At 42.7% G+C, this 18,080-nt stretch overlaps 1 protein-coding gene across 4 annotated transcripts in view; it reads right to left on the bottom strand.

The window, feature by feature from the left end:
- The window catches only part of PISD (phosphatidylserine decarboxylase), a 58,470-nt gene that overhangs the window by 17,310 nt on the left and 23,080 nt on the right, over positions 1 to 18,080 (bottom strand). For all 4 annotated transcript variants that reach the window (XM_073629262.1, XM_073629261.1, XM_073629264.1 and 1 more), the window contains one exon: positions 3,526 to 3,762. In XM_073629262.1, the coding sequence (XP_073485363.1) occupies positions 3,526 to 3,762 (237 nt within the window). The remainder of the gene's footprint in view (positions 1 to 3,525; positions 3,763 to 18,080) is intronic.

Raw genomic sequence — 18,080 nt, 5'->3', positions numbered from 1 at the left:
TTTAAGCGGGCTACCGACTGATCTATCAAGAGTAGATCGTCTAAGTAGGCTTGTATCGTTATACCTTGAGCCCTTAACCTGGCTAAAGGAGGAGGAGCCAGGACCTTTGTAAATACTCGAGGTGCAGTGGCTAGACCGAAAGGCAGGTCTACAAACTGAAGATGAAAATTTTCTACCTTGAAGCATAGAAATTTCTGGTGAGCGGGAAAAATTGGCACATGGAGATAAGCATCCTTGATGTCGATTGACGCCAGAAATTCTCCCCCTTGTAGGATGGGGACTACTGATCGGATTGACTCCAGGCGAAATGAACAGATATTCAAAAACTGGTTTAGATCTTTGAGATCCAAAATGGGTCTGACATCCCCGTTTGGTTTTGGAACCGTGAAAAGGTTTGAATAAAACCCTAATCCTTGCTCTTCCAAGGGGACCACCGATATCACTCTTGGAGACAAGAGATGATCCAAAGCTAGAAAAAGACTTCTTTTTCACTGGATCTCTGGGAACGTTTGATCTGAGAAAACGAGGAGACGGGAACTCTCGGAACTCTAGTTTGTAACCTAGAGAAATTGAGGAAGCCACCCATCTGTCTTAACATTGTTCCTGCCAGACCCTTGAAAACTGTAGAAGCCTTCCCCCCACTCGAGCGAGCGGGGGCGCCCCTTCATAAGGAGGCTTTAGTATTTTGTTTTGTTGGTTTCCTCCCCCAGGTCTCTTTTGGCCCTGGGAATGACCCTGAGGTTTACCTCTTGAACCTGACGTCGTGACTGCCTGGAGGCTGATGCCCCCGTTCCTGGAGAAGAAGCATGTTTAAAAGAAAAATGCTTAAACTTCTTCTTAACCGGTAAAAGGGAACTTTTCTCATTATGCCGCATACACCTGAGCAGACTTTCTGGCAGACTTGGTCCGGCGGACCGGACTCCATCGGACAATTTGATCGTGTGTGGGCTGCAGCGGACTTTTTTTCCCAAAAAGTCAGATGGCCCTAGAAATAAAACACGTTTCAAATCTTTCCGACGGACTCGAGTCCGGTCGAAAAATCCGCTCATCCGTATGCTAGTCCGGACTAAAACCGACGCTAGGGCAGCTATTGGCTACTGGCTATCAACTTCCTTATTTTAGTCCGGTCGTACGTCATCACGTACGAATACATCGGACTTTGGTGTGATCGTGTGTAGGCAAGTCCGTTCGTTAGGAAAGTCCGTCGGAAGTCTGCCGAAAGTTCGTCAGATAGACCGCCAGACCAGTCCGGTCGAAAAGTCCGCTTGTGTGTACGCGGCATAAGAAATTCTTTGGATATGCTTATTCAGATCGTCTTCAAATAACCGTTCACCATAAAATGGTAAACTGGCCAAGAGCTTTTTGCATGGCGCTTCGGCTGACCAATTTTTCAACCATAGGATTCTACGCACATGTATCAGCCCTAGCAAGAGCCGTGAGGCCTGGAGAATAGAATCTTTCATAGCGTCTACTGTAAAACACAATGCTTCTAATATCCCAGCCAAATCCTGGGCCTGCTGATCAGGAATAACCTTGAGTACCTCTATAAACTGGTCCTTTAAGGACTGAGATACACCGATCGCTGCCAGAGCAGGCTGAACGACTGAACCTGCGAGCGAAATATAGTCTTTAAAAAGGAATTCCAACTTCTTGTCTGTTGGATCCTTTAACATATGAGCATTGTCTACTGGACAAGTCAGGTTTTTGTTTACAGAGGATATAACAGCGTCAATTGCTGGAATGCCACATTTCTTCCTCCATAGGATAAAGTATTGAAAACTTTTTCGGAGGAAAAAACTATTTCTGGGTGCTCCCACTCAGAATACATAAGCTTTTTAGCCATGAATGGATAGGGAAAGCATGAACAGATTGGGGAGGCTTTAGTGAACCCAAACCAGAAGTGGGCTCATCGATTGACTGCGTTATTGGCAGTAAAAAAGTAGAGCGGACCAATTCAGTGAGAGACTGTACCAACAACCTTTCCTGCGAACCTGATACTTCCATATTAGGTTCTTCGGAAGAGGAGACATCAGCCTCTCCCTGGTCCCTTGAGAGGAATTCGTCATCTCTCGCCCCTTGTTCCTCAGTATGAGGGTCCTGAGCAATGGACGGGGACCTGCTACGCTTAGTCCCACTCTGGGATGCGATTAAAGCATCAATTTTTTGCTCCAAACTTAAAATGGTTGAAGAAAAAAACCTCCTTTGTAATATACACAGGGGCTGCAGTGTTAAGAGCAGCTGCAACACTTGCCCCACCTGATGGCTCACTCTAACCAGCCATATTACTCTCAGGGGAGGATGCCATCCTGTTTGAGATGGCTCCAGGCTTCTGTGTGACTATAGTCTTTCTAGAGCCCTTTTTTGGGGTATTTTTTACCCCTCTTCTGATCATAGCCCGATGCACAAAGCAGGGGTACTACCAGAAGGACTGCATCCACTGCTTGAGCAATAGTCCAACTCTGCTGCTGCTATTAATGCTCAGCCTTATGCAGTAGTAAATGTGTCAAAAGGAATGCCTGTGTCACCAAACCTCTTACATGCCACCTTTGCTCTTGTGTCCCTCTGCAGCTTGCAACAGCAACAATGGTGCCTTTTAAAAACACCCCTTCCCGCGCTGGGCGTTGTCTACGGCCCATACTTTTTCCTTCAAAAATGAGCTTTTCCCATGCAAGCTCCGATCCTATGGGATCACAGAGAGAGGGAGGAAGCCATGGCGAAGGGGGGGCTTGGAAGACGCCGAGCGGCGTGCCGTTCGTGCCCTTTTTTTGAAGCACTCCTTCCTCGAGAAGAGGGGAAGAAATAGCACAGGGGGCGTCTGGTGGGGAGGAAACCCCCCCCCCCCCTAGACTTACCAGAGGTCAAAGTTGGGAGCATGAAATTGTCCAAAAAGATTTGGTATGCTGACACCTTAAGTGTTCCCTTCACTGAAGCCCAACCCCTGAAAAACAACCTCACACCATAATCCCCCCTCCACCAAATGATTTGGACCAGTGCACAAACAGGGTCCATAAAGACACGGATGAGTGAGTTTGGGGTGGAGGAACTTGACTGGACTGCACAGAGTCCTGACCTCAACCTGATAGAACACCTTTGGGATGAATTAGAGCGGATACATATGCGCCAGGCCTTCTCGTCCACATCAGTGCCTGACCTCACAAATGTGCTTCTGGAAGAATGGTCAAACATTCCCATAGACACACTCCTAAACCTTGTGGGCAGCCTTCCCAGAAGAGTTGAAGCTGTTATATCTGCAAAGGGTGGGCCAACTCAATATTGAACCCTACAGACTAAGACTAGGATGCCATTAAAGTTCATATGCGTGTAAAGACAGGCGTCCCAATGCTTTTGGTAATATAGTGTATATATTCATCCAATCGAAATTAGGTTTCCTACCTAGAATTACAAAGGTTATGCTAGTAGAAAGACTTAGGAGAATATTACTTCCATCCTAAACCTTCTTAGCCTACTCCTTACGTACCCTTTATTATTGTGCATTGATGGCTATTCAAGATGTTCTCTACGTACCACACTATGGGAGTCACATACAGGCCTTGCCTGAGGTTTCAGCTTCCTTCGGAAGAATTCACTGAGGTTTCGGTACTGGTGCAGATCTTCCACTGCAGCCTCCTTCATGTTCACACCAAAAGTCCAGATATATAGACTGTATACAGGCTTCCGCAGCCATGTTGGTAGTTCCACCTGATTCAGGCGTCCCCATGCCCGAGAAAGCAGTCTTGTTGGCACAGACTTGTAGATGGCAACCTATATGCAGATATAGAGAAGGTTAGATACTTGCTAATGTCACAAATCATTAAACAATGGACTGTACATGTTAAAAAGGTATGCATGGGCTTCACAGATTATTACTTTGCTGAGAACGACACAACACATGCAATTACAAGTTCCAAACAGCTAAAGAGATGTTTTCCAATGATCAACATAACCAACAAGAAACAGGATTCAATACATAAATTTGAACTAGCTGGTTTCCAATGAACACGTGAAACAGAACACTGTTAAACAGATAATATAAAAACATACCACATCATATTCAGTTCACTTAAACCAGTAGGGACTGCTACAGGGGATGCACAAATCAGCCATCATTCACATACTGTATAATGCACAAAACTCTCACAGTGCTTCGCTGTTTGCATGCAATTGCTCTGCCTTTTGCACCTAAAACATTATTCTTTTAGTCAAAGTTCCTGGTCTACCTGAGGACAGGCTGATTAGTAACTCACAATCTCATCATCATAACATTGTACTTTTGTTTTCTTGGAAATTAAAAGGGTATATAGCTTTTATAAAATGTGATTCTTGCACATCCCCAAGTAGACACGATTACCTGTATAGACCACTCAAAGCAGTCAGACATAAAAAGTACTGCACCCAGATAATGAATATCGTCTGCCAAAATGAGATATAGACAAAAAGAGGACTATGAGGTCTGTAGGCATACAAGACAGATCCTGAGCTGGAAGATATTGTGTTTGGAGTGTGTGCATTTTTTTGCTATTGTAAAGCAACTTTTGAAAAGGCTATCAACCTAGCTTGTGATCATTGTTTGTTTTCATATAATATTTGGGTCATCAGTTTTCAGTGAAGGTGTCCAGCTATAAGGGCTTGTACCATAAATATAAAATAGCTTGATTAATTACAGTTAAAGGATAAGTTCACCTTCCGGAGCATGTTACACCCATAATTTAGGTGTAATGTGCATGTAAAATGTAACATGTGCCAGACCTGCCCCTGCATCCCTGATCCTCCCCTACCCGCTGTGACATTTTGAAAATAGCGCAGCTGTGCAGGGCTCCACCCACGGGGCCATGTCATTCATTTACAGCGACGTCTTGCGTTCTCAATCAACTGTAAGGGTGCTGATGAGCACTCTCGGAGTTCATTCACAAGCCCTGCTGTAAACAGGCAGCCCCCATCAGAGGTACGGGCTGAAAGCTGCAGGTCTTGTCTGCAGGGTCCTCACATTGGACCACTGATCACGGGTGCAATGCTTTGCAGGCTCCTGAGGAAAATAAAAAAAATGTGAAAATTTTTTTTCCCTGCAAAACTATGGCCATTTATTACTTTTTCCCAAAAGGGGACTTAGCCGTTAAGCGTCCCAGAGATAAGAACCCAGCTTGGACCTGGCAATCACCCATAACTAAAATGACTCCATTGAGCAAAAAAAAAAAAAAAAGAAAGAAAAATGAAGGAAAGTATCTAATTTCTGGTTAGTAGATGAAAGCAAACAGACTGCTATGGGGTATACACACATTTCTGCTTCATTCATTTTCCGATATAAAGCTCTCATATATAAAGTCTAAGGGATCTAGTTAGAAATAAAAAAAATTCCTCTGCAAATGCCTCAAATATTTGCATAGCCATCACAAATAATACCTATAATTTGCCTAATAGGTTTATTTCCTATGTCCATCAGCTCTACCTTGTACAAAACCTTAGTTTGAGAGTAACTTGGTTTGAGAGCGTTTTGCAAGACAAGCAAAATTTTTGAATAAATGTTGACTTGATATACAAATAGCGTAATGTCCCAACTGAGTATAAAAGAAAAGAGAGTAGCAATATGGTTACATTTAATGAAGGTACAACATTTAGCAAGTCACATGGCTGATGATTTAAACAGGCACATCTAAGTATGCAGGCATCCAGGGGAAAAGCTGTCCACATAGACCATCCTCCTCACCACAATCAGTGTCATCCCTTCCACAAGCGCGCTTCAAACCTCGCTTTCAAATTGCTCTACTGCAGGGTAGTCCTCCCGGTCACGATTGCAGACTGACAGCGATGAGAGCCGGTGGTGCGGAGGATAGTCTATGTGGACAGCTTTACCCCGGATGCCTGCATACTTAGATGTGCCTCTTTTAATAATCAACCATGTGAGTTGCTAAATGTTGTACCTTCATTAAATGTAACCATATTGCTACACTTAGAGGTGCCTATCTTTTCTTTTATACTCTGTAGCTCCTGCTGGATTTTGCTTCTAATCCCCTTGTGGATGGAAATTTTATGGTTACACAACCTGGTCACATTGCTATAATCTTTTTATATGGACTATAAACTGAAAAACCTATGAATAAATGGTTGTGGAACGAATCATCTGAGTTTCCATTATTTCTTATGGGGAAATTTGTTTTGATATACAAGTGCTTTGGATTACAAGCATGTTTCTGGAACGAATTATGCTTGCAATCCATGGTTTTATTGTATTTATAATATTTTCCTGAAATATCTCCATTAGGAAAATACCCCATTATGGCCATTAGATGGAGCTGACGATCATAGGAAAAACCATAATAAGCAATTTAAGGGCATTATTCTTGACAGTTGTGTGAATGCTTGAGACAGATTACAATTTGTAGTGGAGTATTTCTTTAAATCAAGAATAGCTAGTGGTACAACTACTAGACTTCTAGAATGACAAGAACAACACTTTGAACCGTACAGCAATTGTAATGACAATTAAAGTAAATCTGTACTAATGTCAGACAGCAAAAAGTAACAAGGACACAGTAAAACATGCAACGTAGGGGGTCTCTTGGAAAGTGTTGCTTGCCTTCCAGAATCCCCACCATCCTGCAGGAGCCCCCAAAAGTCCCATATTAACATTTTAAAGTCAGTATTTGCTTAGGACAATGCACACACCCCTATGCAACATTGCTTAGGTCTACCAACAGGACAGGCAAAGATCTGGATTTTGGAAAGAAGGGGAAGCATGGAATGTGATTTTTTCAAGAAACTACTGAGGAGCGACAGAGAACTGGGCAATGCTGTACAACATTGCCGTCTATAATTCTATGCTTTCGAACATCCCAAAACATCAAGACTCAACCAGGAAAAAAAAAAAGAAGGAAGGACAACCATATGGATCTTGCACCTTGAAAAGCAAATTACCATACCCACCCAGCTCCCATACTGCTATCGTAGCCCATTCACACTAGGAACTGCATGTGACTCACACTAGGAACTGCATGTGACTCACACTAGGAACACTGTGTGGTTCCTGTGAAAATCACATGCAGTTCTGTGCAGTGTAATTTCAGCCCCATTCATTTTGAGTGGGTTGAATCCCAATGCACTACCTTTGGAAACACACTGCAAATGGATCGCATGATACTTTTGTACAGCGTGATCCGGTGCGAGTAAACGCGCTGCATTTGCAACCTGCGTTTGGGGTGTCCATAACATTGTACTGACATCTACTGCAGATTGCAAGGGCAGTGCGATTGAAATGTGGTGCGGGAAATCGGCACAGAACGAGGAGTTTCCCGCACAGCATTTTAGTGTGGACGGGCACTTAAAAAAAAGGCAACAATTCACTCAAAACCAATATTTTAGTTATGGAGTATACATTAATGATTAAGTCATCCACTAGCTTATTAAAATTATCACTCAATTCAGTGGCAAAAAAACTGCACTCTGATCTCCCAAGTATGCACAGCAGAAGAAGTGTAGCTTCAGTCATCACACAGGATATGGGGGAACGGATGTTCCTCCATCTCCTCTATGGGCAGCCGACACCACTGCTTACAGCAGTGAAACGGCAGAGCCCAGGAAATAGTGGCAGGAGGCTCAGCAGTGATAGAGCAGTTGCAAAGCTGCCCAGATCACTTTTATATGAAAGCAGATCGTCAGCACTAAAAAAATATATAAATCTCAGCAATTCCAGGTAGGAGGCGCAATGCATGCGCCCGCCGCCCCGGCTGTGCTGTCATTTGCTAAAATACAGACCTATCAGCGAATCCCGGCCAATGATTTATGGCCGGGACCTGCTGATTGGCTGAGCGAATTACAGAACATATCTCTGTGTTGACAAACACAGAGCTCTGTACAGACAGCAGTGAAGTACAGTTTTCTTTTCTCCCAGCAAAGCAGGGAGTAAAAGCAGCACATACTACATACAGTAAACATTAATATACACACAGTTAATCCTTTGCTTGCCTCTAGATGTTAACCCCTTGCCAGCCAGTGTCATTAGTACAGTGACAGTGTACAGCATTATCGCTGATCACTGTATTAGTGTCACTGGAAATGTCAATTAGTTTTTTTTTTTTTACCAAAGACATGGAGCAGAATACATTTTGGCCTAAATTTATGAAAACATTTGATTTTTAATTTTTTTTTCATTGGATAGGTTTTAGAGCAGAAAGAAAATATTTTCTTTTTTTTCTTTTTTTTTTAATTCTCTGTCTTTTTTGGTCTATATAATAATAATAATAATAATAATAATAATAATAATAAAAAAAAAAAAAAAAAAACAAATCAAATGTCACAAAAAGAAAGTGATATAAAATTTAATTTGGGTACAGCGTTGCATGACTGCACAATTGCCAGTTAAAGTAGCACAGTGCCGAATCGCAAAAAAAAAAAAAAAAGGCCTGTTCATGAAGGGGGTAAAACCTTCCGGAGCTTAAGTGGGTAGTTATAATCCTTGAGGCATTTGCTTGCCTGATCTTGCAATAATGGGCTCCCATGTGAGCGACTGATCGATTCCCCCATGTCCATTCATGAATCTACCTAACTTGTCCTTATTCACTAGAGAGAAGCGACTTCTTGTTCTGTCTCACATGCAGGTCTAGCCATTGCAGCACAAAGGTATGTTAGCTTTATGAAACACATCTTTCAGCCTGGTAAACTCTTATTGCTTTCACCTGCAGCAGCACTACGCTAGGAGACTCTAAGAAAGTGGGAGATGTAGTTTTTTTTTCTCAGGAAATGTAGATTTCTAGACTACAGACAGAGGTCATGCATTAACCTATGCAGTGCTATGCCACATGCCTCTGAATTTCTGATACAGGAATATGATGATTTACTCTAGTATAGACCAGTGGTTCTGAGCCTGTCCTCAAGTACCCCCAACGGGCCATGTTTTCACATTTTCCTTTACTTTGCACAGCTGCTTTAACCACTTGCCGCCCGCCCACCGTTAAATGACGGAGGGATGGTGTGGCTCTCGTTCTGGATGGACATCATACGGCGGCGCACCAGAATGGCCTCGGAGGCGCGCGGCGATCGTGGCTGTGCCGTGTTGCTAGGACACGGCGCGACCCCGATCTCTGTAAAGAGCCAGGGCTCTTTAACCATGTGATCGGCTGTGTCCAATCACATGTAAATACGGAAGTGCTGTGAATTGGCTCGGCTCACACTGACAGAGTGTGTGGCGAGGAGTGCCGATCAGCGGCATCACCTCACAGGGGAGACCTGGGCAGGTAATCAGGGCACTGATCATCAGTGCCCTGATTACAGGAAAGCCCCAGCAGTGCCACCAATCAGTGCCCATAAGTGGTGCCACCAATCAGCACAGCCTTTCAGTGCCTGCTCATCAGTGCTGCCTCATCAGTGCAGCCCAATCAGTGCCCATCAGTGAAGGAGAAACACTACTTATTTACAAAATTTACTGACAGAAACGAAGAAAAACTTTTTTTTTTTCCCCTTCAAAATTTTCGGTCTTTTTTCTTTTTTTTTTTTAGTAATAAAAATCCCAGCAGTGATTAAAAACCACCAAAAGAAAGCTCTACTTGTGTGAATAAAAAGAAAAAAATTAGTTTGGGTACAGTGTTGCATGACAGAGCAATTGTCATTCAAAGTGCGACAGCGCTGAAAGCTGAAAAATGGCCTGGGCAGAAAGGGGGTGAAAGTGCCCAGTGTTGAGATGGTTAAATCAATATCAATGACATGGTATTAATAAGAGCCATTTTATCTAAGGGAAGTTCCCAAAACATGGCCAGTTGGGGGTACTTGGACTGAGGATGAGAACCACTGGTATAGACAGTGCGTACAGACCAACAAATGACACCATGAAACTATAAAATCGATGCACATTTTGCGCAGGTGAAAAGCACGAGGTGCAAGTAGATAGGTTTAAAATATCTTTAAAAAAAAATTCACAAGCAAACCTATCATTTTAATTTGCAATGAAATGTCCAAAGATATATAAAAATCTGTAAAAATCTGTTTAGAAAGAAATTATAAAAGACTGAAATCAATTCAGACAAGAGTGTCTCAAAAACATATTTTGTACAAAGCGATAACTTCTCTTTAATAATCTTAAAGCTGAACTCCATTTACAAAATGCTCATTTAAATATATTTCTAAATAGCCAAAAATTACATAAATCCACTTTGTGAGTGCCAACTTTGTGAGCACCAACCAATTAACACCACAACGAAAGTGCAACGGACCAGTGTGAAAACACATACATAGAATTTAAAAGGGATGCATGTTTTCTTGAGCTTTTCTTGTGCTAAAGGTGGCAATAATGGCAGACAATAAATTCATGATTTTAATTAAAAAGTCGAATATAATACAATTATTTTCAGTTTCGGCCAAGTGCATTGTGAATTTTCGGTATCGGTACAAAAATTTCCATTCAGTCAGTGCATCTTTATTTGTCACAAAACAAATACCTGGACTACAATTGCTGCTCACCTTGCAAAACTGATAGTTGCCTGGCTATCCTTTGGGTCCCTCTTTAATACTTTGTAGTAAGTTAGTCTATTAATTGCTTCCCAATGTACCAGATCCTTTTTTGTTTCCAGAGCACCACAACTCACAGATGGTTCACATCTTTGTGCTGTGGTGCACTAACACACAAGTCCATTGTGGTGCATTGGGGAGCCATTTCAAATAAATAGTGCTGCACCGCACTGTGGTTTACACTTTACTGCAAGCGCCAGTAAAACACATGTTGCTGCCACACATATATGTGAATTGAGCCAGAGTCACTGATCCACAAGAAGAATGCAGATTAGACAATCTGAGTCACTGACTCCAAGTATGTAGCATGTGACGTCAAAGTACTGAAATCAGACAACGAGCAGACCAACCAGGAAAGTAGCATTTCCAAAAGGCTGGCAATGGCAGCCAAGCTCAGATCTGCAAGGTGCTACTACTGTATGATCCAGGCTGTTCATCTGACTTAATAGGTCACCAAACCAGAAGAAGCACAGTATCATGAAATAGGTGGGCCCCAGGCACAGGCAAATGGCAAAAAGTGGGCATGGTTAAAATTGCGCTAAATATTGGATGTGGCTTAAAAGGGGGTGTGGTTAAATAGAGTCTGAGGTGACTTGCATAGTGCAAAATGAGGTAATGTTAAATAGGGAATGTTCAGTGTAGAGTATACGGCGGCGGGTAGTACGTGCAGGAGAGGAGTATGGGTGTACGGCAGAGGGTAGTATGTGCAGGAGAGGAGTGAGGAGTGTATGGAGGTGGGTAGTAGGTGCAGGAAGAGGGGTGTGGAGTGTATAGTGGTGGGTGGGATGTGCAGGAGAGGAGTGCAGAGTGTATGGAGGTGGGTATTATGTGCAGGGTGGTGTCAGTAGGGCAGTGGACGGTGTCAGTAGTTCTTTATTATTTTATTTATTTTTTTGCAATTACATTTTTTGTTCCCCATTTTAAAAAAATGCTTTTTGGGGGCCAGTGAATGGTGTCAGTAGGGCAGTGGAGTATCAGTAGAGAAGGACACAGGGGGCTGGAGGAAGACATAGGGGGCTGGAGGAGGACACAGAGGGACAGTCGAGGGTGATCGGTGCAGTGGGTGGCGCTGGCAGTTACAGCAGCGCCACTGTTAGAAATCATGGGGCCCCCTACAGCCTACCTGATGGGGCCCATGCCCTGCCCCTGCCCCTGCATATCTGTCTAAAAGAATGCAGCTTTGTCTTCAAGGGGGAAAAAAAGGGATCCATCCTCTCTCTCACTTTTCTTCTGGGCTGATTTCTCTCATCTAGGAGGGATGCCGGGGATGCCAGTGCAGCGATAGCTCAGAGATCTCCCAAAAGCAAAAGAAAACTTCCTCTCCTCTGCCAGGCTCTGACTGATGTCATCATCTATTGCAGAGCCCAGCAAAGGAAGTCTTCCTTTGCTGACACTTTTTCTTTACTTGTCTGAGCAGCTACTGCACGGGCATCCCCAGCATCCCTTCTCCAGAGGTAAATAAGTAAGTGATGGTGTTTGTGCTATGTGAGAGGGAGTGATACGAGATAAATTACTAAATAAAATAGGTGAAATTAATATCAAACATAATTCGCATGATAATAAAATCCTAGTGCAAACAGGACAAAGCAAATAACATAATCATGTGAATAAAAATCAGGTGAAACGAATAAACATAAAACACATAAATGAACGTGATGAAATCCTAATTGAGACTATATAGGTCTATAAAGAAATAACTGAATTATTCAGTTATTTCTTTATAGACCTATATAGTCTCAATTAGGATTTCATCACGTTCATTTATGTGTTTTATGTTTATTCGTTTCACCTGATTTTTATTCACATGATTATGTTATTTGCTTTGTCGCTTTGTCCTGTTTGCACTAGGATTTTATTATCATGCGAATTGTGTTTGATAATAATTTCACCTATTTTATTTAGTAGTTTGTCTCATATCACTCCCTCTCACACAGCGAAAACACCATCACTTACTTATTTATCACATTTTTCTGTCTGGATCAGATCCACAGGTGTTTGCAGCAGTGCCCCCTAGCTTAGTTTATTAAGACAGCGCGGGAGTCATCTATTTACATACCTTCTCCAGAGGTGTCGGCCCGCCCCAAGAGCAATGATGCAGCTGTCACTTCTCCTGTCAGCGACAGTGCCCCCCCCCCTCAATGCGACGCCCTCTGTATGAAAAGATGGGCCCCCACCGCTACACCGATCATCACCGAACGATGTATCATCCATGTGTGCAGGGTGGGTCAGGTCACAGTGCCTCCCTCCCTCGGAGGTCCTTGTGCAGTGAACACCCCACACACATGGATGATACGCCACTGCCAGTGATGTCTGAACTCCCAACCTGCATTTTCATATAAGCGAGTCACTGAAGGAAACCTACACAAAAAATACAGGGAAGCCATATTTTACTCTCTCTTGAATGTGCTGCAACATGCCTTCTGGCTGATTTTGACCTGGATACTTTCTAAATCATAAGCTAAAGTTACAACGCCTAATCTTGTCTCTTCATTTACTTCTTTTCCACTTTTTATAATTCTTTATTTTGGTGTATTTTCCTAGCCCAACTTATTTTTAAATCATGCCAGATTTCATTGGTTGTCTCAAAAAACATGAATCCTAATAACATGTACAAATTCAATGGCCTTACCTTAAAAAGTGTTACTAAACCCACAACATTAAAATCAGTCTTGTATATGCAGTAAAGCATGCTGGTTATACTCACTGCGGAACCTAAAGGGTTAATCCTCTGCATTGTGTAAAAAGGCTGTATTGATCCTGTCTTCTCTGATCCTCCCCTTCTTTTACTGTCCCCAATCCATCCCCTGATAGTACAGAGGTTTGGGGGCACTCTGCACATGCTCAGTTTGGTGTGTATTGCTAGAGAGGTTTCTTTTTTTTGGGGGGGGGGGGGGGGGGGTGCATGTGATCAGCACAGGGCCAATCCACACTGTCCAGACAGAGGGTCAGCGGTCCTGCAGCCTCATAGGACAGTCGTGTTGAATGAAGACTCCTCCTACAAGCTTTAACCAGTGGTTGGCCGGACACTGATAGAAGTCACAAGGCAGCTATATACTGCTGATGAGAAAAGGTATTTAGCGGTTTATATTAACTAAAATAATTGCATTGTCTCTGCAGCTGATCTTTTCCTCATTACTGACTTGTCTATGCCTTGTTCTGCAGTAGGTCTCTGTGTGAAGGTGGTCACTTGGAAGAGGCAGGGCTTTTGCTTTCTCATATCAAATCTCACTCCAAATCTCCTAAGACTAGCAGTCAAAGGCAAGAGTGCCTTAGGTCAGTGTTTCTCAACTTTTTTTTTAGTGAGGGCACCTATTTAAAATTATGGACAATCTCGAGGCACCACATTCTAAAATGTAAAACACTAATTAATAGTTTTACATAATACATCAACATCCACACAGTTAGGACAACATTAGAGGTAATGTATTCCTACAAAGCAAAAACATCTGTGCACACTGGTAATGACTAGTAATCCAGTGTTTCTCTTCTCCCTCAGTTTCTTTCCTTCACTCAGCCAATGTGATCCCATTGCTGATGGAGAGGGGCAAACATGGCAAACAAGGTCCCCCTTATCAACCAATGATGTCATTGGTTGATAGGAGACCAGCAGCTTGAAGGCTGCAATGGTGCACACTGTGGCTTTGTGTAACTAAAAGGCATGCTTTGTTCACCCGCTGGCTTATATACAATTTATGGGCAATTTTTAGGCATTTTGCCAAGGCACCCCTGAAGAAACCTGAAGGCACCCTGGTGGAAAAAGGCTGCCTTCGATCTTGCACTGTAAATATACAGCTATTGGTATATAAGCCCAGGAGTGCCTAGGCATGCTTACATACAACAAAGTGCATTGTTATTTTTCTAAAGAGATTCCTCAAAACTGGAAGACTGGGGTGCCCCTTCTTGTCCAAGTAATTAGGGTAAAGTAGAGCCAGCCTTGCACAGTGCAGAGAAGCAATACTTGCAGTCTTAGCGCCCATGCACACCAGAAACTGTGCGTTTTTGCATGTATTTGCGTTCACTTCTGTCTCCTTTCTTCTTTGGGCTTTTATGTGCACTGCAGCGCATTTGCATCCTTTTACATGCATTTCTGTGCAGAAAAATGCAGCATGCTGTACTTTATTCACTGCACTAGTGTGAACTATGCCCATAGGAGAACTTGGAATTTTGGACTGTCTCTATGGCTGGAGTGCAGTCAAAAATGCATCCCACTGCATCTTAAGCCCCGTACACATGGGCCAAATGCAGGGCGGCCGTGAAATAAAAAACGCCCGACATTCGGCCCGTGTGTATGGCAGCTGATCCGACAGAAGTCAGACGAGTATGCTGGAAAGCCAGCAGCCGACTGGCTCCCGATTAGCGCTCTGGCAGGGGGGGCGTCCCCTTGTTAGAACACAACAGCTCAGCAGGGGGAGATCACTATACTAACGTCAGACCGGTGGTAAAGCGGCTCCAACCGGAGCCGACAGCATTTTTTTCGTTCAACCCGCTGGGTTAAATGGAAAATAAACTCAGTGTATAAGGCTTTATATGAATGGGCACTGAAGGTGTTTTTACTTATATTAAGCCAAGTTACACTGAATACCAACATATACAAACATAATAAAAAAAACTGAAATACAGAAGATTACAGTGCCTTGAAAAAGTATTCATACCCCTTGAAATTTTCCACATTTTGTTATGTTACAACCAAAAACGTAAATGTATTTTATTGGGATTTTTTTTTATGTAATCTTTAATTTGAAAAAAAAAATGAATCATACAACATACAAAAAGACATAAAGGAATAAAAATGTACAGAAAGAATCCTCGGTGGTGTCATACGCATTGTTCAATTAAATGATTAGAAAAAGGAGGGGAAAAATGGGGCAAAGGGAACATCATAATCCAACCATATCATATGAACACAAATATCAATGTGTCGCCCCCGATATGCCCCCCTGACATGATGCTAAGGATGACTCAGACCCCCAAACATGGATAAGAAACTGAGGAGAAGAGGTAGAAGGATACAAAACAAAACATATTAAGGCAGCATTCCATGAAAAACTTGGGCCCATACCAAGTGTGTGGGTATAGTGGCCAGTCTGTTTCGTTTAAGGATCAGGAGCCTCCACATTCCCAACCCCATCAACAGGAGGGGTTGTTACCCGTGGTCACCCCTTGAGAGCCCGGTGTGACTTTTTCTAGTATAGTGTATCCAAGTGGCTCATATACTATAAAAAAAACTTGTCATAGCGGTCTTTACACTTCGAAATCCATTCCTCTGCAGCCATTATATTATTCACTAAGGTAATCCATTCAGCAGGTGTAGAAATTTGTGGTCTCTTCCAATATATCGAATTAACCTTCTGGCCACGTTGAGTAAATGGGGCAATGCGTACTTGCAATATTGGCTGAGAGGAATGGTAGGGACGTGCAGCAAAGATTCCAATGGGGAATCAGGGATCTCAATGTCCAGAATGGCCTTAATCTGAGCTCGTACATCTAGCCAGAAGGGCTGTATTTTAGGGCACTCCCACAAAATGTGGAGGAATGAGCCCCTGAGGCCGCATTCCCGCCAGCAAGTGTCGGATACAGATGGGTATATTTTATTGGGATTTTATGTGATAGACCAACATAAAGTGGCACATAATTGTGCAGTGGAAGGAAAATGATAAATGTTTTTAAATTTTTTTTACAAATAAAATGTGAAAAGTGTGGCGTGCATTTGTAAGTCAATACTTTGTAGAACCACCTTTCGCTGCAATTACAGCTGCAAGTTTTTTTGGGTATGTCTCTACCAGCTTTGCACATCTAGAGTGTGACATTTTTGCCCATTCCTCTTTGCAAAACAGCTCAAGCTCTGTCAGATTGGATGGAGAGCATCTGTGAACAGCAATTTTCAAGTCTTGCCACAGATTCTCAATTGGATTTAGGTCTGGACGTTGACTGGGCCATTTTAACACATGAATATGCTTTGATCTAAACCATTCCATTGTAGCTCTGGCTGTATGTTTAGGGTCGTTGTCCTGCTGGAAGGTGAACCTCCGCCCCAGTCTCAAGTCTTTCGCAGACTCTAAAACCTGGTACACGCTACAAGTTTCTTTGTACAACCCAGCAGGTTGAACGAAAAAAGAACTGTCAGCTCCAGTAGGAGACGCTGTACTAATGATCACATTAGTGCAGTCATCTCCTGTTCCGAGGGAGACGGCCCTCCGCCAGAACACTCCAATCAGCGCTCTCTAACATTGGCTGAGATCGCTGATCGGAAGTCGGCCGGCTGTGGTTTTCCAGCATGCATGTCTGACAGAAGCGACAGACCAACATACACACTGGCCGGATGATGGCTTTTTTTTCTCCAGACATTCGGTACATGTGTACTCGGCTTCACAGGTTTTCTTGCCCTGTATTTGGCTCCATCCATCTTCCCATCAACTCTGACCAGCTTCTCTATCCCTGCTAAAGCAAAGCATCTCCACAACATGGTGTGTTCAGGGTGATGCGCAGTGTTAGTTTTTCGCCACACACATTTGCTTTTAGGCAAAAAAGTTAAATTTTGGTCTCATCTGACCAGAGCACCTTCTTCCATGTGTTTGCTGTGTCTACCTCATGGCGTCTCGCAAACTGCAAACGGGACTTCTTATGGCTTTCTTTCAACAATGGCTTTCTTCTTGTCACTCTTCCATAAAGGCCAGATTTGTGGCGCACACAACTAATAGTTGTCCTGTGGACAGATTCTCCCACCTGAGCTGTGGATCTCTGCAGCTCCTTCAGAGTTACCATGGGCCTATTGGCTGCTCCTCTGATTAATGCTCTCCTTGCCCAGGTCTGTCAGTTTAGGTGGACGGCCATGTCTTGGTAGGTTTGCAGTTGTGCTAAACTCTTTCCATTTTCGGATGATGGATTGAACAGTGCTCCTTGAGATGTTTAAAGCTTGGGATATTTTTTTTTATAACCTAACCCTGCTTTAATCTTCTTTACAACTTTATCCCGGACCTGTCTGGCATTTTCCTTGGCCTTCATGATGCCGTTTGTTCACTAAAGTTCTCTAACCAACCTCTGAGGGCTTCACAGAACAGCTGTATTTATACTGAGATTAAATTACACATAAGTGGACTCTATTTACTAATTAGGCGACTTCTGAAGACAATATGTTCCACTAGATTTTAATTAGTGGGTATCAGAGTAAAAGGGGGCTGAATACAAATGCACACCACACTTTTCAGATATTTAATTTGTAAACATTTTTGAAAACCATTTATCTTTTTCCTTCAACTTCACAATTATGTGCCACTTTGTATTTGTCCATCACGTAAAAATCCCAGTAAAATACATTTACTTTTTTGGTTGTAACATGACAAAATGTGGAATATTTCAAGGGGTACGAATACTTTTTCAAGGCACTGTATATAAAACAACATCAGCACAGGCGATTCACCTAAGATTTCCCCATATCTTAAAGTGCAAAACTGCCTACTGATGGACTTTCTAGCTCATTAATACAAATCTGTAAATATTTATTAATGTCACTCATAGAAAGGAGATCATTTTACATTTATTGGTCCTGGAAAAGTTCTGTATATCAGCAGCATCAAGTTCCAAAGCCTGTC

Source organism: Aquarana catesbeiana, linkage group LG01 (assembly GCF_042186555.1).
Source record: "Aquarana catesbeiana isolate 2022-GZ linkage group LG01, ASM4218655v1, whole genome shotgun sequence".
NCBI lineage: Eukaryota > Metazoa > Chordata > Amphibia > Anura > Ranidae > Aquarana > Aquarana catesbeiana.
Note: the sequence above shows the minus strand (reverse complement) of the source record. Positions and strands in the feature narration are given on the sequence as shown.